The sequence below is a fragment of the Bubalus kerabau genome, chromosome 1 (genome assembly GCF_029407905.1).
Source record: "Bubalus kerabau isolate K-KA32 ecotype Philippines breed swamp buffalo chromosome 1, PCC_UOA_SB_1v2, whole genome shotgun sequence".
In the NCBI taxonomy this organism is placed as follows: domain Eukaryota; kingdom Metazoa; phylum Chordata; class Mammalia; order Artiodactyla; family Bovidae; genus Bubalus; species Bubalus kerabau.
Genome location: NC_073624.1, coordinates 227,712,109 through 227,733,805, shown reverse-complemented (window position 1 = coordinate 227,733,805; position 21,697 = coordinate 227,712,109). Strand labels below are relative to the sequence as shown.

General features: G+C 38.6%; 1 protein-coding gene across 2 annotated transcripts in view; it reads left to right on the top strand.

Annotated features, from left to right (window-relative positions):
• Window positions 1–21,697, top strand: part of JAKMIP2 (janus kinase and microtubule interacting protein 2) — a 192,974-nt gene that overhangs the window by 132,825 nt on the left and 38,452 nt on the right. For both annotated transcript variants that reach the window (XM_055557644.1, XM_055557633.1), the window contains exons 3-12: window positions 3,257–3,754; window positions 7,194–7,403; window positions 9,228–9,326; window positions 11,089–11,235; window positions 12,143–12,283; window positions 14,370–14,426; window positions 15,695–15,814; window positions 17,039–17,167; window positions 20,520–20,603; window positions 21,280–21,342. In XM_055557644.1, coding sequence (XP_055413619.1) covers window positions 3,257–3,754; window positions 7,194–7,403; window positions 9,228–9,326; window positions 11,089–11,235; window positions 12,143–12,283; window positions 14,370–14,426; window positions 15,695–15,814; window positions 17,039–17,167; window positions 20,520–20,603; window positions 21,280–21,342 — 1,548 coding nt within the window. The remainder of the gene's footprint in view (window positions 1–3,256; window positions 3,755–7,193; window positions 7,404–9,227; window positions 9,327–11,088; window positions 11,236–12,142; window positions 12,284–14,369; window positions 14,427–15,694; window positions 15,815–17,038; window positions 17,168–20,519; window positions 20,604–21,279; window positions 21,343–21,697) is intronic.

Genomic DNA, 21,697 nt, shown 5'->3' with positions numbered 1-21,697 from the left:
TGTGCCAATAAAACTTTATTCACAAAGGGGGAGGGGGTGGGAAAGATTTGGCTCATGGGGTACTGTTTGCTCACTCATAGTCTAGAAAGTCCTTCTTCAGTTCATTGTAAAAAAAAATGGAAGTAAGATTTAGGCTGCCATTACTGAAGCATTGGGAGAAATATCAAACAGAACACAGGCAGACATTATATGTTGGGGGTATTTTCCTTTTATTGTTTTATACAGGGAAGGGATGGATGAGGGCTACTCTGGGTAACAGTGCAAGCCCATGTTCTCTAAAATGTGTGACAGGATATATTATTCCTGCCTCTGGTTACAAGGCCAGCCAGGGAAACATACCGGCTTACATTCTTTAATTTCACACATGCTCTTTGTCTTCTGTGTTGTGCTGACAACCACTGGGTAGACAAAGATGAACAAGGCTCACTGGCAGCCTTCTAGGAGTTTCCAGTCGAGGTGGGGTAGGCGAGGAGATGGTGAGGACAGACAAGTGTGCAAAAAAAAAAAAAAAAAAAACAGCATAAAGAAAAATGTGGAAGAGACCGGCAAGGAGGAGTCAGCAAACTGCACTGAGAAGACAAATGCAGGAGAGATGAGCTTGGTCCTGGGTGATCAGAGTGATATGACCAGAGAGGGTAGCATCTAGCTGGGTCAGGAGGAGTGAGAGGATCCCAAAAGGAGCTGAGTGAAGGGCAGATCAGGAAGAAGAAACTTAGGCAGGCACAGAGGTGTAGAGATTCAGGGTGTGTGCAGAAAATAGAATACTGCCCTATGCCTGAGATGGCGAATGAGGAGTTCAAATGGGGGCTGAAAGTCCAACCAAGTCATCTGAGAGCTGAAAGGGGCAGCTGAAGTGTTGGGATTCTATTCCCCAACAGGAAGAAGCCCTGGCACATAGATCATAACAGGATTTTGCTAAGAGAATATCAGCAGCAGTGTGACGAAAGCTCTATTCATTAAATGAACCTCCAAGAACTCTGAAGTAATGCTATCCAAAAGAAATATAATGCAAGCCACAAATCCAAGCCACATATGTGATTTTAAAACTTCTTGTAACTACAATTTTAAAAAGTAAAAATAAGCCAAATTAATTGTAATAGTATACTTTATTTTACCTAATTTATCCAAAATACTATATATAGTTTTGGACTTTCCTGGCAGTCCATTGTTTAAGACTCCACACTTCCAATGCAGGGAGCATGGGTTTGATCTCTGCTTGAGGAAGATCCCACATGCCACAAGGCCAACAAACTTCAAAATATTATAGTTTCAACCAATATAAAAATTATTAATGATATATTATTGTTTACCTCATACTAAGTCTTAGAAATGGGATGAGTATTTTATACCTGGGGCCAGGCTCAGTTTAGACTTTGCAGTATCACAAGCGCTCGCTGTGGCTAGTGGCCACCATGTGGGATAGCGCTGCTCTAGAACGTATGCGCTAACAGACACTTGGGAGGGGACCTGGGCTGGGCTGGAGGCAAGACCCGAGAACAGTCATTTGGGGGTGCCTGGCTATTTATTTCGCCAAATCTCCTTGTGTCCTGAGTCCTTTTAGAATAACCTACATGGGAATAATTGTTGTACCTTTAAAATCAAATGTTCATAGAATGCCACGTGGACTTAGAAAATCGTGTTCTAGCTAAAGGTAGGTAAACCATTAAGGTAAGTAAAATCTCAGACACTTTACGTCATAATTACAATTGTTTCGATAAGGAATTTGGATCTTACAATTTTTCAGCCAGAAAGGCTCAGCAATTATTTTACAAAATGTTCTAATTTTACAAATGGCAAAGACTCAGTGTCACTCACCTAGATATTACTCCTGGGGCTGCCCGATTTTTCCCTTTTTCTAGGTTACTGCCTGTGTATGTATGTGTGCAAAAGACTGAGACAGAGGAACAAAGACAGGCAGCAGCGATGACAGTAGGAGGAGGACACTACAGGAGCCTAGTGAGGCTTTTTTAAGCTACAGATGCCAGGCCACACACTTATCTACCAAATCAGGGACGAACTCACAGCCAAATTAAGGCAGTGCTATTGCTTATCTATAAAGACCTGTATTACCATTGGAAATAGTACAAAACACAGGAGAATTTTTTTTTCTCCTTGCTACTAAAACGATTAGAAGCAATACTTTATTAAATTCCTCAAAGTGTTGACATAGATGGGGGAGAAAGGGAGATAAGTGTGCAGGTAGTGAAGAATTCAGACAGACACCCATGTAGCTGAAATAACAGCCACTGACCTCCTGTAGCAGAGAGGTCCTTGTACTGCAGGGGTTTTTGCTGGTGTGTGTGTATCTGTAAAAATTTGGGTGGGGGGAGGGGGGCAGGGTGGAACCAAGTTGCTATTGTAAGGAAGGTGAAGTTGAGGACATATCAACCATCTTCATTCCTCACTTCCCCCTTAGCAGCAGTTATCTTCTCTTCAAAAAAAGAAGAAGAAGAAAAAGAAAGGGAAATGTTTTATGCTATCACTTTAGGCACCAGTTTTTCAGTCTGATCAAAATATTGAACTATGGACTGTCCTGGGTGTCCTGGGACACGCACAGTTATCAGTTTAGACCTCACTAGGGATGTGTAGTCTAGAATGATCTCCAGATGATCTATTTTGAACTCCTCACCAAGATGAAAAACATTAGAGCACAATTTCCTAATTTTAATGTGTATGTAATTACCTGGGGATGGGTTAAACTGCAGGTTCTCATTCATAGGTCTGGGATGGATCCCCTGCATTTCTGATAAGCCTCTGGGTGATGCCTGTGCTGCTTGCCTGAAGACCACACAAAATAGTAAAGCCCCAGAACATCAAACATTTGTCTGAACAAAGTATTGGAAGCATCCTTGGGTATTTCCTCCTTTCACATAATGTGAAAGTTAAAGTGGCACAGCCTTGTCCGACTCTGTGGCCCCCTGGACTGTACAGTCCATGGAATTCTCCAGGCCAGAATACTGGAGTGGGTAGACTTTCCCTTCTCCAGGGGATCTTCCCGACCCAAGAATCAAACCGGGGTCTCCTGCAGCGCAGGCAGATTCTTTACCAACTGAGCTATCACGGAAGCCCTCACATGCTGTCCTCCCTGCATAAAAAGGCCTGTGGTTTTCTGCGGGCACCCTCTCTCCTTCCGCTGCGGGCTAGAATTTGAAAAGAGATGAGGCATTAGGAGATCCCAGGGATCTGAGCTGCCAGTCATGCCTAGGAGCACATCTTTCTGATGAGGCTCACCTCTCTTCCTCCTTTCGCCTCTCAGGTATCTAAACTCGAACGAGAGAAGACTCAAGAAGCCAAGAGGATCCGCGAACTGGAGCAACGCAAGCACACGGTGCTGGTGACGGAACTCAAAGCCAAGCTCCACGAGGAGAAGATGAAGGAGCTGCAGGCCGTGCGGGAGAATCTCATCAAGCAGCACGAGCAGGAAATGGCCCGGACAGTGAAGGTGCGGGATGGCGAGATCCAGAGGCTCAAATCAGCGCTGTGCGCGCTCCGGGACGGCAGCAGCGACAAAGTAAGGACAGCGCTCACCATCGAGGCCCGTGAGGAGGCCCGGAAACTGTTCGATGCCGAGCGCCTTAAGCTCTTACAGGAGATTGCGGACCTGAAAACGGCCAAGAAGCAGGTGGACGAGGCGCTGAGCAACATGATCCAAGCGGATAAAATCAAGGCTGGGGACCTCAGGAGTGAGCATCAGTCCCACCAGGAAGCCATCTCCAAGATCAAGTGGGAGTCGGAGCGGGATATTCGGAGGCTGGTTAGTAACCCATGGCAGAACCGTTCTCTTTCCAGGCTTCAGACAGCCGTGGGGCTTGCTTTTTCAGGCGTTTTTTTCGTGAGTGGATTGCAAACACTGCCCTCCTGTCTAGTGCTGTTCAAAATATAAGATAAGTCGATAGATAAATAGGTGCTCCCAGGCCAAAATTGGCATTGTAAAAGGTAAAAGATTTTGAAGCCATCTTTCTCATAAAGATTGAATATTTCTAGCCTCACATGTATGGAGAGTTATCTATTTAATGGCTCCTGTTTCCTTGGGTGTATATAAAAATTTTCTGAATGATATACTCTTCCAACATCGGCATGTTTTGTAGGCTTTCCATTTATAAAATGTTTTTACAGGGGCGGGGGGATTTTCTTTGGCTTTCAAGGTGTCTGAAAGTGGCAGCCACTGGGAACATACTGAGGGATTCACGTGTTTTCTCCCCAGGAACCATGTCTGAAAGCAAGAAGCAGAGCTATAAAACCCCTGGTCATTTTACAAATAGATCTTCTTCCCCAGAGTAAATGGAGGCAATTCAAAATAAGGACCATTATAATTCTTAAATTGGTTGCCATTCCTACCTAGCTTACTTGCTACTACCAATTTCTAAGACTTACTTCAACCCCTACTGAGTTGAAGCTTTTTTTTTTTAATATGTATGACCAAAAGCCACATCAGTCTTTTCACTATGCTTAAAAATAAATAGAATTACTGTGTGAAAGCTATAATGTTGCAGATTGACCTTGTCTTAGAAGAAGTGTTTATTTGCATCTGTATTCAGAATGTTTAGCATCAGTTATAGCTGGGTTATATATTATCAAATTATCACCTGTTCAAGTGTACTTTGTGCTTCTTTAAAAATATTTTCTTAGAAAAGAACTTAAAAAACACTTTCCTTCTTGTATCTGTTGATTCTAACCATTTATATTCTGAGAATTCTAATTATGTCCCTTGGACGATATCTCTAGAATTTCAATTTTATGTAAAAAGTGGTTATCAGAGGACATATTAGACAAAATTAAATATGTAATTTTCTTTGTACTGCAATACAGTGTGACTGTAAATGTTGCCTTTGCCAAACTTTGCAATTTTTTTATCCGCAATTCATGCTATTGTATTGGTTGACAATAAAGACCAAACGCAGTGCAGAAATATTGGTCCCTGCCCTGCCTTTGGTTTTTAAAACACCAATGGCTGTTGAAGAAAGAATCAGGATGTGAACTCTGGAGTCGGCAGGTAGGTAAATGAAAAGGAAGCTTTACATTAAATATTTTTGTTTGTCAGTGGTTTCAATGTAAGTCTACAAATATATCCACCCATCCATGGTTATAATTTTTTTCATGACTTCTTTTCACTGGCACATTGCAGATACAGACATGATATCTCTCTGAGTAACAGTGTAAAATCTAGTTTCTCTGATTATTAGTTCAAAAATTCAGTGCAAACAGGAAAACGGGAAACTTTTTCAGTAATACAGATGTACTTGTCTTCATTTTTTCCTTCTAATCTTGTTCTTACCCCAACACCCAGTTCCATTTGTGGAACAGAAAGGAAGAGAAATGGGAGTGATCCTGTGTAGAGAATTTCCCCGGGGAAGTCTGATATGTACCATCTCCCTACTTAAGAACTAGGAATTTAGAAGATTTTCAGTATTCTGAAACCAGAGTCCATGCTTATAACCAATATGCAATTGAGACTCCTTGACACTAGTTACTTGATAGTCTACAGAAAACCACTTTGAGAAAATGCTGGAAGGATAATCTTGGCATAAGTATAGCACAGTGCCTAATAGCACGGGCTCGAGGGTCATAAGTCTGTATTTTAAATCAGGCTTCATCATTTATTAGCCATATGACCATGATCAAGCTCTTTACCCTTTGGGTCCTCAGTCATCACCTGAGAAGCAGTGATAACAGAACTACATAATAGGATTGTTTTAAAATGAGATAAGATATGTAAGACCCTGAATGCATTGAATGTATTAAAAGATCAATAAATTTCAGTTATGATGATGAGAATGATTATATGGGTGTGATGAGGTGATTTCCCAGCAGGTTTATTTATGTAGGGTACATCAAAACCAACTAGGAACATGCAGATCTAGAGCTCTGGTAAACTGTAAATAAACCATTGATAACAGATCTAATAAACGAACATGCTACTTAGATAAGAATAACACTAGACTCATCTCCTACAAGGAGATAAAAATAGACAATGCTTTTACTCCCAAATTAACAGGACAATGTTTGATTACTTGCCAAGTTATCAGATGATATCCCAGGACCATGACCTCCCCAAAACGATCTAAAATTTAATCGTGTGACTTGGAGGCAGTAGCTCACAAATAGTTACATGTGGGGAAATGTGATTGTATAACACAAATTCTGTCCCAAATATGTTCAAAAATGCATTTTGGTCTTAGGAACACAGCAAAGAAATATTTATACAAAGTGATTTGTTATGTGTAAGGAGACATTCTTATAAAGAGGAGAACAGCATAATATTATTTATATTAAATGTGTCTTCTTGCCTACTCTATTTCCATTTTTAATATTCTCATAGAATATAATGAAATGAGAAGAAAGGCTTTACCCAAAGGCTATGCTTTCTTCAAAGATTGTTTATAGACAATAATTTCACTAGCCCTCACCCAGGGATGGCAAAAAGTTTTTAGTCTGGTGGAAATCTGATCAACCAGTACCAAATACTTTTGGCCTTTAGTTGAGAAGTATATCTGAGACCATGCTCAGACTTAACAATAAATATATCCCACAGATACAGGTGGGAAAACAGTGGCTAATATTGCCAGGTATTTTCCATTCCTGTTCTTGTCCCAACCATGATTTTCTGATGGTAGTAATAAAATGGTTGCTAAGAACTAGCTGCTCTGGAAAATGGATAGGAATGAAAGGAGCTATATAATATGAACCATGGAAGGACAAATTCACCACCTGAATGCAAACATACTGGCCTTAGAAAATGATGAGGCTACTAGAAATACTGAAGCTTCTTCAGTTACAAATGAGCTGTTCATTGTTGTTACTGCTTTTTAAAAGGAGTTCAAAGATCGTTCCCCCAAACAGGAAGTAACATCACACATTGTCCTGGGAGACATTGTAGTAGAATATTTAGTATCTGTCTTTAATTAACATTAATAACCTGTCTTTGAGTTAACTTTTGCTTTCTATAACCAACCAACCCAGAATATTTCAAACAATATACTGAATCACAGCATCTACACAGGATATACTAGAGAGAAAAAAATTACCCTCCTTGACACCAGTTTTGCCTTATTCCTGAATTAAATATACTTGTCGTATTCATGATTCTTTTTTCCTGTTTCAATGAGCAGAAAGAAGTTAAACTCATACCATTGTGAAGATGCATTTCTTTGCAGCATTGTTAAGTAAAATGTCCTGGGTGTCATTTAATTCAGATGGATGAGATCAAAGCCAAGGACAGGATCATCTTTTCTCTGGAAAAGGAACTGGAGACCCAAACAGGCTATGTACAGAAGCTCCAGCTCCAGAAGGAGGCTTTGGATGAACAGCTCTTTCTGGTCAAGGAGGCTGAATGTAACATGAGCAGTCCGAAACGAGAAATCCCAGGAAGGGCAGGAGACGGCTCGGAACACTGCAGCAGTCCAGTAAGTCTATTCAAGTTGAAGTTAAAGACTCAGGAGTCATCTTTTATTTAGTACCTAAGTTTTACTTTTCACTTAAGCTCTTTTCCTGTTTACTACGGAGAAATCAATTCTATCTCCTGCTATAAAACCAGGGAGTATCTTGGGAGCAGGGTTTTCTATACTCATAGACAACAAAGTGATCTGAACTGCTATTAGCTGATCACAAGAGAATTACAGATCTTTTAAAATTCTTCATAGAATTTTTCTAGCCAAATGATACCTGTCCAAACATCAGCATATTTTAAGAATCATCAATTAGATGAAAATACTTTGCCTCTTGCCAAGACTGGGAATTTTCCCTTGTATAAACAATTGAGTTGGAAACTGGTGAAAATGGTTATCATGTACAGGGGTCAAAATGTATAACTGTGTAAAAGACTAAACCATTTGTAACCATCATCTGAAAACTTCAAGTCTGGTTGAGTTTGACACTTATTTTCCTGTATTTTCATCATTTTACATGAGAAATATCATATAGATAGAAATCAGCTTGTATATAGTTTACTTTCATATCTTTTATCTCTCAAAGTATTTATCTGCTAAAAAGATAGCAATGTATTATTTAGGAACAAAGATAGATATTTCAAAGTATTGCTAATACTTAGAACTCAGTAATGAATACTTTATGGATATATATATATATATCCTAGTAGGTGGGAGAAAGAATACTGAACTAGATTTTAGCAGATGTAAGTTTTAGTTCTATCACTGACACCAACCTTCAGTGTAGCAAAATTGTCAAGAGAATATGTTCTGAAGGCATACCCTTTAGTTTAAATTCTGGATCTGCCATTTGTTGTGTGATTTTAGCAGATCCTTTGACAGCTCAGAGTTCCCTCATCTGTAAAACAGAGGCAATAGTGGTACTCCACAGAGCTAGTCTGAGGTTAGGAGAAAAGATATGCAAAATATTAAGCATAGTGTCTGGTGCATAGCATCTAATATATGCTAGTTATTGAGCTACTGATAGAGACCTTGAACAACTTAGACCTCCCTAAATCTTCTCAGTTCTGCAAAATCTTCCAGGATACTATGAATCTAGAGATATAATGTGTGTGGAACTGCTTTGTCAACAGTAGAGCACTATCAACATGTAAGATGATAATGGACATGTAAGTGTGTAATGGTCCTGTGGACTCTAGAGCACAGAATTAATCTATGATTGCTATGTGTGAAGTGATTCCATGTCTATCACACCAGTGTGGAAGCCAACTGATCTGGGCAAAATCTACCAGCAATGTCTGTCCATTAATCTACTGTGTCTCATATATGGAGGTAATGCACTAGCCTTCTGAATCTGACCTTTTTCTCCAAAGGTATGCAGGAATTTGCAGATCCCATCCCTACCTCCTATTCTATACTCTCTTTGGCTAAATGTAGTAACAGGACACCTATCTAACCTGTGGGAAGCACTGTGCAGCCATGACATAAGGGATGCTCCTTGAACCTCATGTAATCACAGCATGACCCTGATCTCACAGCTCACAGGTCTCATAAACTGATCCAGCTTTCTACCACTTTCTTTGTCAGGAGTCAGGGTCCCAGGGAGTATCTGCCACATAGAATTCATTTGCAGTTTCAACCAGGCGTGATCTTAAACCCAAGCAGTTAATTTGAGGGTTTGGAATAAGGTAAATATTTACTCTCTTCTGAGTAAGAGAACATTTTACTCTCAACTCATAAGCCAGATGAAAGGAACTAAGCTTATTACTTTTAAGAGCAGTATTCTGAAACTTTGTGAAAAGTTTTATTGAAGATAATTCCCATTTTTATTTTCTCGTGTAGGATTTGCGAAGAAATCAAAAGAGAATAGCTGAGTTGAACGCCACGATAAGAAAATTAGAAGACAGGAATACCTTGCTTGGAGATGAACGAAATGAATTGGTGAGTTCTAAGCAGCTTTTTTACAAATTTTATTATTTTTTAGGCATTTTGTTATAGTAGTATGTCCACGTTCATTCGCTCAGTCGTGTCCAACTCTTTGTGACCCCATAGCCTATAGCCCACCAGGTTGCTCTGTCCATAGAATTTTCCAGGCAAGAAGTCTGGAGTGGGTAGTCATTTCCTACTCCAGGGGATCTCCCTGACCCAGGGATCAAATCTTGTCTCCTGCACTGGCAGGTGGATTCTTTACCACTGAGTCACCTGGAAAGCCCCTATAGTAGTATATATGATGTTGGAGAAGGCAATGGCACCCCACTCCAGTACTGTTGCCTGGAAAATCCCATGGACAGAGGAGCCTGGTGGGCTGCAGTCCATGGGGTCACCAAGAGTCGGACACGACTGAGCGACTTCCCTTTCACTTTTCACTTTCATGCATTGGAGAAAGACATGGCAAGCCACTCCAGTATTCTTGCCTGGAGAATCCCAGGGACGGGGGAGCCTGGTGGGCTGCCATCTATGGGGTCGCACAGGGTCGGACACGACTGAAGTGACTTAGCAGCAGCAGCAGTACAGAATAGTAAAGAAGAGTGCACAAATAATAAAGGTACAATTCAATAAATATGTCCAATGTGTAGTACTCATATAACTACTAGCCAGATGAATAAGTGGAAGACATATCTCCAAACTTCCCCTTCTTGAGACCTCTCTCAATCACCATCCTTCTAAAGTTAACCATGGTACAAATTCTCTTACTATAGATGTCTATCGCCATTTTAAAAATGTGTTGTAGGGAATTCCCTGGAGTTCCAATGCTTAGGACTCAGTGCTTTTACGGCCAGGGGCCAAATTCGATCTCTGATCAGGAAACTAAGATACCGCAAGCTGTGCAGTTGTGTCCAATAACCACCAAAAAAATGTGTTGTAAATGGAATCATACAATAATTATCCTTTTGTGTCTGGCTTTTTGCTCGGTGTTACATTGATGAGAGTCATTCATTGTGTTCCATATAGAATTCATTCATGTTCACAACTCCATCCTATTTGATTATATGATTATTATATATTTATTATAAAAGTATATGGTATATATATATTATTATAAAAATATATGGCACAATATGTATATACAATTATATATGATGAGTACGTGTATATATTTATTCATCTATTGTTAATGGACATATCTGTTGTTCCATGATAGTTTAAAGTTGTTAATGGTTCTATTACATCATGTCCTGGTGAGAAAATATGTTCATGTCTGGGGGGACTATACCAAGGAGCAGAATTACTGGATCATAGAGTATGCATGCAGTCAGTTTCAGCACTTATTACCAAACAGTTTTCCACAGTTGTTATGACAATTAAACTCCATCAAATAATATATGAGTTGCATTTTCTCCTTGTCTTTATAAACATGTAAAGATAATATTATAGATCATTTTAGTCATTTGGTGGGTGTGAGGTATATTCTTATTATAGAGTTTTCATATTTATTTTCCTTCTTACTAATGAGTCAGAGTAACTTTCCAAATATCTAGTGGCCTTTTTGATCTCCTGTGTACTTTGCCCTTTGTCTTTTGCCCATTTTCTTTTGTGCTACTTTCATTTGCTTATTAGTAGTAGGAATTTTTTACATAATTTTTAGATATTTATGTTTAAAATAGCCTGTCATATAGTTTACACTTTTTTTGGTGGCTGTTGCTATAATGCAGTTATTTTCAGACTCTAAACAGAAGGGACACATCGTCTTATGTCTTCCCAGTTAAAGCGTGTGCGGGAAACCGAAAAACAATGTAAACCTCTTCTGGAAAGGAACAAGTGCCTCGCCAAGAGAAATGATGAACTGATGGTGTCTTTGCAGCGCATGGAAGAGAAACTAAAAGCCGTTACCAAGGAAAATTCAGAAATGGTGTGTATCACACACTCTGCAAAAGTGCAGCTTCCTTGTTTTTATTATGCCACTAACCTGACTTCTTGGTCTTTCCCAGTTTATTTTTAAAATATTATACAGTGCTATTTGTGAAGGTTTAGATTTTTCCCTTATGTAAGCAAGGAAGAACTCATAAGGAAGAAATCAAGAGAAAGCTGCTGGCTCTGAATTTTATGGAGTTTCTAAATTTTGCAGAACGATAGGAGTACTTCCAGGAATCTGCACACTCTCCAAAAGCTCCAAAATAGAGAAGCAGAGTTCCAACCTGTCTCCTCAGCCATGAAAGCCTGCTTCCAGGACGAACAACAAGGCCCTACTACAGCACAGGGGCCTGTATTCAATATCCTGTGATATTACAATTATCCTATGATAAACCAGAATGGAAAAGAATATAAAAAAAGAATACATATGTATACATATGTATAACTGAGTGACTTTGCTCTACAGAAGAAATTAACACATCGTAAATCAAATATAATTCACTAAAATTTTTTAAAAAGAGGCCCCCTTCCAAGTGTTTTACTAATGTGTTCTTTATAGAACAGTATAGTAAGTACCCACATCTTCTAAGATCTTGCATAATAACTGGAAATAGATGCCATCATTTGCCTTATATAGAGAGGTGATGTGCTAATGTACTCTTTCACAGACTTCTAGTCCAGCTGTAGAGATCTTCAGACATTCCCAATGATTTCCACCTATTATAGCAGACAAAATATACGTGAAGATGTTAGTTGGTGTGTGTGTCTATGTATTGAAGCTAGGCAGTTTTCATGTTTATCTGGAACCTCATAAAATTTCTACAGACATTTTATATTAACCACTGAAGTTTGGGATTTTTAGTCTCCACCTATACTTTCTTTTTTTTTTTTTTTTTTCAACTCAGAGAGAAAAAATCACATCCCATCCACCCTTGAAGAAATTAAAATCTCTAAATGACCTTGATCAAGCTAATGAAGAACAAGAGACAGAGTTTCTAAAACTTCAGGTCATTGAGCAACAGAACATTATTGATGAGCTCACAAGGGTAGGTCTTGGTTAATCTGTAAACTCTAAGCTGTTCTCAAGGACAAGTAGGCAAGAAATCAACATACACTAGAAAAACTTAATAATTTTGAATTAGCCCCAAAGGTCCAAGTTCATGTGATCAATATGTAAATAGGTTCAAGAGACTATTCCAAAACTCCTTTATATCCTTTAACTGTTTTCTATCTTTTCAGTTATAATCCTTTGTTAACTAATTTGGTAACTCAAATAATAGCTACAGAGCACATTAAAAGAATATCCAAATGTATTATATATGAGTAGGTTGATGGCGTGATGTATCTTATAATTACCTTCTAGTATCAAGATTCTGAGGCTCGGAGATTAAATATTTTGCCTACAATAACGGGACTATAGGCCTCTTATTTCCCAACACCTGATTCAGTGTCTGGTAGTTTAATAAATATTTGTCAAATGAACAGCAATGTCAGAATGACATGACAGCTGAAATTCCAGTCCAGATGTTCTGAGGACTTCAGTACCTGCTGAAGTAGGTCAAAGCAGTTGTTACTCCCATCTGCATCTGGCTGAGACCTATGTTATGTGAAAGTCACTCAATCATGTCCAGCTCTTTGAGACCCCGTGGACTATATAGTCCATGGAATTCTCCAGGCTAGAATAGTGAAGTGGGTAGCCTTTCCCTTCTCCAGGGGGGTCTTCCCAACCTAGGGATTGAACCCAGGTCTGCTGCATTGCAGGCAGATTCTTTACCAGCTGAGCCACAAGGGAAGTCCGTGTTACCAACAGCTTTGGACTAAGACCTGTATCTGCATTTGGGTTTTCCCCTTTGCCTCTCTGTCTTTATTTTGCAAGTGACATCTGTGATCACTCTAACTTCACAACCAAGTCAAGGCTTACAGAGGTGAACTAGTGATGGAGAACTTCAGACAGTATTCTCCAGAATAGGGTGAACAACATGATTTACTGCTATTGAGGACAAAAAGGATTATAAATTCTGCTTATAATTATTTATGGTTCACCCTTTAAATATTTTCTATATTGAGTGTATGTTATAATGCATATGCCACATTAAGGAGAATCATCTAAGTATAAATTTTTAAAGTTTTGAATATATTGAGATTGGATGATCAAATTATTTTTGTATATAAAGGTGGGGAAAAATTAATACCACTGGCTTAATCTAGGTTATTTGTTAAACATGCCCTTCAAATCTCTATGCCCCTCACTTCAGTTCCACATCCTTAATAACTAACTCATAAATCTCACAGATTCACTAGTCTAAGAATTTGCTTGACTTTGAGTATCCTCAGTTTAAGCTAAGTTTCTTACAGAATTTTGAGATGTTGAGGCATTTCTACCAGACTTTCAGACAGATATAAGTGTTACTTATTTCTTCCACTTTTGAATTTGTACAATAACCATATGGAATACTTAGAAGGTGAACACCAAATTCCCAGAGTATCTCCTTTTGCAAAAAGAATGAATTAATAAATCAGTCATTATATCTGGGCTTCCCTGATAGCTCAGTTGGTAAAGAATCCACCTGTAATGCAGGAGACCCCATTCGATTCCTGGTTCAGAAAGATATGCTGGAGAAGGAATAGGCTAACCACTCCAGTATTCTTGGGTTTCCCTTGTGGCTCAGCTGGTAAAGAATCCACCCGCAATGCGAGAGAACTGGGTTCGATCCCTGGGTTGGGAAGATCCTTTAGAGGAAGGCAAGGCTACCCACTCTAGTATTCTAGCCTGGAGGGATCTGAGGAAACTGAAGAATCCTACTTTAGGAGAACAATGAATAGCTATTTTGTACTTCATTTCAAGTATAAAACAAAGGATGCCAATTAGGAGCACAGTGTACTTCCTGACTGTGAGGCTCTCAGATCCACACAGATTATCATGAAAAGTTGTAAAATATTCTTCCTTTGAAAATACTTAAGTATCAAATCCAAAGTTGCCAAATTTTACAAAACATAATCTTATTTTAAATAGAAATATGTCATGCCTCAGGGAAAAAAACAACTCTGTCTTTCAAAACAAACAAACAAAAAAAACCTATAGGGAAATATGTACCAACTCAAGATCTGAAAAGCCTTTCATCTGTTTTCCAGGACCGGGAAAAGCTCATTCGTAGACGAAAGCATAGAAGAAGTTCCAAGCCAATTAAGGTAATGAGGAAACTAGGTTATCAGGCTTTGGCCATACACAAGCACAGCCAGAGGAGTGAAGCTTGCCAAGGCATCTTCCTGCAAAGACATGATAAATCAGATGTTCCTGAACTGCAGCAGAGCATGGGGTTTATTTGCCAGAAGAAAATCTTTCCTCTTGACAGTTCTTAGAAGTCCAAAAATGATTGTGTTGTTGAAAAAAATAATTGTGTTGTGGATTTTAAGCTGAAAGTGTTTGCCTTAATACAGGTTTTCTGAGTGAAAAACCCACTAGATTTGATGTAGAAAGGGTTATCTGTTATCTGACAAGGTGGAGAGTCACGCTTCAAGAACATGCAAGACATATGATTTGGTGTCTCCCATGAATAATATTAGCATCTGATACCCATCCTATAATTGATTAAATTATATTTTCATTATTCACTTGGGAAATATTATTGACAATGCCAATTCTAATATCTGTATAGCCTCTTAAAATCTACAAAATTTTGCTATTTGTCAATTTGTTTGATTTTTTTTTAACAATTGCCTCATTTGATAACGCACATTGAGGTACAAAAAAATGGGGGCTTGAATCTACTACCAGTGAAATGTACAAATGTTTCCTACTTTCTAGAAAGATAGAATGACAAGATGTATCCAAAGCCCAAATACATGTTTATTTTTTTAATCATAAAGTCTTCTAAGAAAATTAATTATAGACTTTGCAAAATATTAGTAGTAGTAAATATTAATCACATTATTTATACTTAAAAAAATAAAAAATAGTAATTAAGTAAAAATTATAAAGCCACTTAAAATGATGCCATTGAATAATGAAGATATGGGAAAATGTTTATAATATTTAAAAACACAAAAAACAGTTGCCTCATTTGATTTGAATGTGGAATTAGATGATAGGATTTGATAATCCCCTTCTCATAGATACCTGAACTTTCAGAATTTCTTGGTTATAGCTTAAATACCCAACAGAAGAAATCACATAAAATCAGCATGATACAAAATGTAACATAAGAGAGGATCCCAGGTTTTTATGAAGAGAGGCAAATATTAATGAATCTTCCTCCAAAGTATCAAAGTGAAATAACATAGAAGAAACATCTATTGGAATTATGGTGTTCATGCTTAATATGTTTATTTTATCAAAGAAGCATTGAAGGAGCTGTGTGTTCTCTGTTCATTGCATGTCTGCGGTTGACAGCGTGTTGGTAATGTGCTGACTTTCCCCACTTAGTTCCTCTGGTAAATGTGTACTGTCCCTCCATTAGAGGCCTGTTTTGGACCCATTTATTGGCTATGATGAGGACTCCATGGATTCAGAAACATCATCCATGGCCTCATTTAGAACAGACCGAACACCAGCTACTCCTGATGATGACTTGGATGAGGTAGGCTTTTTTACTTTTCTCATCTTTTCTGATATTGTCACATTTTCCTTGAAGGGAGGGAAAAAGCATTTCACTTTTTATCTCCTTTATGAAAAGCACATACTCTCATAACAGTGACCAGTTTTGAGATCTTGCCTGGCTTTGTTACCTCTTGGAAAAGGGCTTCACCTATGTTATGTAGCGCTTGTAGAAACTTCTCTGAAGTTCAGCTCTGTAGTTTGAAGATTTTTTTCAAGATATATATACTCTCGCAAATTCTTCATCCAGAGAAAGTGTGAACCAAATGACAAGCTTAGAAGAACAAGCTTTTTTTTTTTCTTATTTGTTTTTATTTATTTTTTACTTAAACTTTTTATTTTATATTGGGATATAGCTCATTAATAATGTTGTAATAGTTTTAGGTGGACAGCAAAGGGACTCAGCCATATATATATATATATATATATATATGTACCTGTTCTCACCCAGACTCCTCTTCCATCCAGGCAAAGTTCTGTGTTATATGGTAGGTCCTTGTTGGTTATCCATTTAAAATAGAGCAGTGTGTACATGAACATCCCAAACTCCCTAATTATTCCTTTCCCTCTCCCTTCCCTCCAACAACCATAAGAAGAACAAACTTTTAAATTTAAGTCTAAGACAGTGTTTAGCAAAGTGTGCTTGCTAGGCCACCTTCATCAGAACTATCTAGGGTGTTCAGTTACTGTGGAAGTTCCTGGACCACACAACTCCTGACTCAGGATCTTGAGGGTAGAATCCCCAAACCTCTCTGATGATTGTGTTACATTCTCAAGTTTGAGACCTAAAGCTGTAAAACTATGTTTTTGTGAATTACCTGGGGAAGAAGTTGTTAGATATGAATATATTGCAAGGAACTGAGACTAAAATTCTGATTATCATCTCCTCAAATTTGCATCCAAAATCTGGGTATAAGTTTTTTATCATTTGAGTCCAAAATTTTCTGTAATCCAATCCCAAATGGGCAATAATCAGAAATATATAAATAAGTAAATGCTTCTTTTATTCATAAATACTTAAATATTTCTGCAATTTGCATCTTAAAAGTGTTATAGTGTTTGTGCCTGTAACATCCTTTAAAATTAAGAATAAAATTACATAGAATCCAAAATCATGCAAACTTTTATTTCTCTTTAAACAATTTACATGGACACAGGACGTGAACATAACATAATTATTTTTTGGCTTTTTTTTTATAACCTCAAGAGTTTGGCAGCTGAAGAATCTGAGCTGAGATTCCGACAATTAACAAAAGAATACCAGGCTCTCCAAAGAGCATATGCCCTCCTGCAGGAGCAGGCTGGAGGCATCATTGATGCTGAAAGAGAAGCCAAGGTTAGTGTACATCTGCGAAAGTGCCCTGAATGGGCTTGCAAGAGCCACAGCATAGAAGTACCACAGACATAAAAGTGTCAGCAGGATAGCTTTCCTTGTACCCTTCTCTGCAACGCAGCTTTTGAACTGCTTTATCTTTTATGTCAACAAACGTTAGACTAGAGACATTAGAGCCAGCTTAGATCAATGCTTTTGTTCCTTTAAAGACAGTTGAGTGCCTAGTTTTCATTTATGCTATTTGAAACCTTATACTTTCAAAGTTAGACAGTGTTGAATTTTTATAATCTTTCTTTTCTTTTTAGTTTCTTGTTTGGAAAAAAAAAAAACAAACCTCATCTTTCAAAAGCAGTGGTTAGCCAGTTCCTTTTCTTAGTTCATAAGTGCCCAGCATCACACTGACAGCTTACTGAGAGTTATCACTGATATCTCACTTAACCCCTGTGCCAGCCTCTAAGTATACCTCTAAGGTACGTATTTTATAAAAGGGAATTTGAGGCTCAGAGAGGTTAACTGAATTGCTCAAGATCACACAGCTAATAAATGGAAAACTGTTGATTCCGAGTCATATTTTACTAGGTCAGTTATTTTTTTCCATTATCTTGCAACTGCCTCACATAAATCTATTTTTTTTTAAAAAACCACACACAGTACTAATACTTGACATTTACTGAGTCCTTGCTGTATTTCAAGCATTGTTCTGAGTATTTTATATACACTGTCTTATATAATCCTAAAACAACTCTATAAGTTAGATGCTATTATTAACTTCTGTCTAGAGGGGAGGAAATAGTAGCTTAGTAGAAGTTAAATGTAGCTTGGTTATGTTAAAGCCAGGATATGTAGCTTATAGGAAAGCTAGGATATGAACCTTAGAGAAGGCAATGGCACCCCACTCCAGTACTCTTGCTTGGAAAATCCCATGGATGGAGGAGCCTGGTAGGCTGCAGTTCATGGGGTCGCTAAGAGTCGGACACGACTGAGTGACTTCACTTTCGCTTTTCTCTTTCATGCATTGGAGAAGGAAATGGCAACCCACTCCAGTGTTCTTGCCTGGAGAATCCCGGGGACAGTAGCCTGGTGGGCTTCTGTCTGTGGGCTTCTGTCTATGGGATCGCACAGAGTCGGACACGACTGAAGCAACTTAGTAGCAGCAGCAGCAGCAGCAGGATACAAACCTAGTCCTCCTGAGTTCGGTCATCACCACCATGCCACAACTGCCTCATATGTTAGTTTACATGGGTCAAAAATGAATGTAACCATCCAGTGATTTTATCTTACTTCCTTATTAGAAGGTCTACAGTGTACTGAGAAGTGTTGTAGGAACTATGTTAAGTTGGTTAGTGGGAAAGGATAGATATTATAACTATATATGTTTAAATGGTAGCATTCATACATACATACATGCACATACACATACCTAAAAGAGCAAACTTTTTTTTTTAACCCATGGTGAACTGAAATAAACAGATCAGCAGTCATTAGGAAAGGGTGTGTGTGTGCTTTCATGTCTATGCCCTAATACTGTAAGAGTTGTGGATTCTTTTATCAGTATTTACTACCCATTCTTATGAGCATAGGACTGGTCAATGAAAATAATAGCACATGCCTTGTTTTTTGGAGAGGTGATGATGTAGAAACCAGTTCTCTCTTTAGTCTCACTCTCCCATCAAAATACAGGTTTAGAAATGTTTATGGCCATTAGAGTAAGAAAACTTACTATTCTGAGCAAAATAGTCTAAAACAAATTAACATATGGGAAAAACAGTAATAAATTCAAAGAAAATAGAAATACAAAAATAGTTAATATAGATGAAAAAGTTATCAGTGAAAACAGAAGACAGTTGTTTCAATACAAGAAATAAATAGGTTAAAGTTAACATAATTATTAGTTAAAATAATTCATTCAAAGTTAAAATAATTCTTAGCAAGCTAAGTTTCAAATTTTTAACCTGATAAAGGTAAATATAATATTTAACAGTTCAAAGAAATATTCTCCTCACAGTGAACAATAAGAAAATAATCCTTACCATTACCGATTTTGTTCAACTTTGTACCAAAGAACCTATCCAGATCATAAGACAACAACCAAAAAAAATATGTGTATGGCCAGAAATAAAAACAGATAATAGGATCATATAGAGAGAGAATAGAAGAGAACCTAAAAAATAACTATACTAAATGAAATAAGGTCATTCCATACAAATCAGTATCCCAAACTGCTGATGTGCATGCGTATGCACACACAAATCACACACACACATCACACACATCACACACACACAAAGCACATGATAGATACATACATAAATAAATACTTACACAGATTTGGATTTAGACTTATATATAAGGCACAAAATTGGCTTTGAAAGGTTTTGGAGAGGCAAACGGGAGAAGACTTTCCAGAAGGGCACTTGTTCAAAGAAAGCAGCACTGTTTATAATAGCCAGGACATGGAAGCAACCTAGATGTCCATCAGCAGATGAATGGATAAGAAAGCTGTGGTACATATACACAATGGAGTATTATTCAGCCATTAAAAAGAATACATTTGAATCAGTTCTAATGAGGTGGATGAAACTGGAGCCTATTATACAGAGTGAAGTAAGCCAGAAAGAAAAACACCAATACAGTATACTAACACATATATATGGAATTTAGAAAGATGGTAACAATAACCCTGTGTACGAGACAGCAAAAGAGACACTGATGTATAGAACAGTCTTATGGACTCTGTGGGAGAGGGAGAGGGTGGGAAGATTTGGGAGAATGGCATTGAAACTTGTAAAATATCATGTATGAAATGAGTTGCCAGTCCAGGTTCGATGCACGATACTGGATGCTTGGGGCTGGTGCACTGGGACGACCCAGAGGGATGGAATGGGGAGGGAGGAGGGAGGAGGGTTCAGGATGGGGAACACATGTATACCTGTGGCGGATTCATTTTGATATTTGGCAAAACTAATACAGTTATGTAAAGTTTAAAAATAAAATAAAATTAAAAAAAAAAAAAGAAAGAAATGGAGAGGTTCAAGGCATATTTAGGAAACAAGGAGATCACTAGGCGGTAAGGAGTGGACCCTGCACTGATGAATGGTGGGGAAAGATTGGAAATAGAAGACCAGTTCTCAAATCCCAAACTAAAGTTTGAATTTTAACCTGATGTAAAGGGAGCCACTGAAAGTTATATGCAGAGAATTTAGAATGTAAAAAGAGATTTTAAAGTTTCTTCAATGGTAGAAAATTATTTTTTCTTCTCTATCACTTGTTGAGTTCTAATCAGGGAACATGACGGGAAGAAAAAATGTAGAACTACCATTTTACTTATTGAGTTCTGGAATTTTGATTTTGCTAGGCTCAAGAACAACTCCAGGCCGAGGTGCTACGGTATAAAGCCAAAATAGAAGATCTGGAAGCGACTCTGGCTCAGAAAGGGCAGGTAGGCATTTGGTTGCTCGCACTTCTGCAGATGCAGATGATTCAGTCTGACCTTCCACTAGATCACCCTGTGCCCGTTCAGGACACGGTTTGGCTCTCCACAGTGATCTTCTCAAACTGTGTCCGAATGTTGAGCTCTCTGTTTCTGTCCCTGGTGTTTTGCTGGCCAGAGCGTGAACCCAGCTACGAGAGCGAATGAGGCTGGGCAAGAGAGAGAATGCCCAAGGAAGAGGAGCACTGCACACTTAGCCTAGAGTGATCATGAACTGCTAAGACCAAGACCCACCCCTCAAGCTGCATTCTTTGCCTCTATGCTACATTGATGGTTCTGCATTTTAATGTTTTCCATCCATATGTATCTAGCCTGTGTGCATTCTGACCCCTTTCACTTTTTGCCTGTGTGGTCACTTCTGAGTCCCCAGAAGGCTGGTCCTGGATTATTCAGACTGAAAAAGATAGGGTTAGCGAGTGACAGTGCAAAGGGGGTTAAATTTTCCTGGCAACTTTGGCCCCAACATCTTAGAATGAGGAGCTGGCTGGGGTGAGTGACATTTACCAGTCGCTGGCAGGCAAACAAACCGGGTGGAGAGAAGACAACTCTGGCAAAGTGGTTTGACGACACATGCTCTTTCGTGCCACTCTGAAATGCTGACTGCGCGATATTCTTTGTCAAACAGGATTCTCACTGGGTAGAAGATAAACAACTTTTCATTAAGAGAAACCAGGAGCTTTTAGAAAAGGTATGTGGGGCGCAACACCCTAATGGGGCAGAGGAGAGACTGATGAGAGATCCAGGAGCAGCAGGGGGTCCTCTCAGGAGTGGCACAGGGGCTAGGGGACGGGGAGGCTTTTCCGGCTGTGCTCCCCTCTGCTGCGTGCCCAACCGCATCTCTGTCCCTGCCATCACCATCAGTTGAGTGGCCCGTGGTGTGCATGGCTCTGTGCTAGGCATTGTGCCGACTTGAAAGATGTGATCCCTGAAACCTATTGATTTGTTGCATATATATATATACTGTATATTTACTGTACATATATATATACCCATATGTACACACATCCTATGTGGTTGTCCATCTACAAGAACACTTATGAATA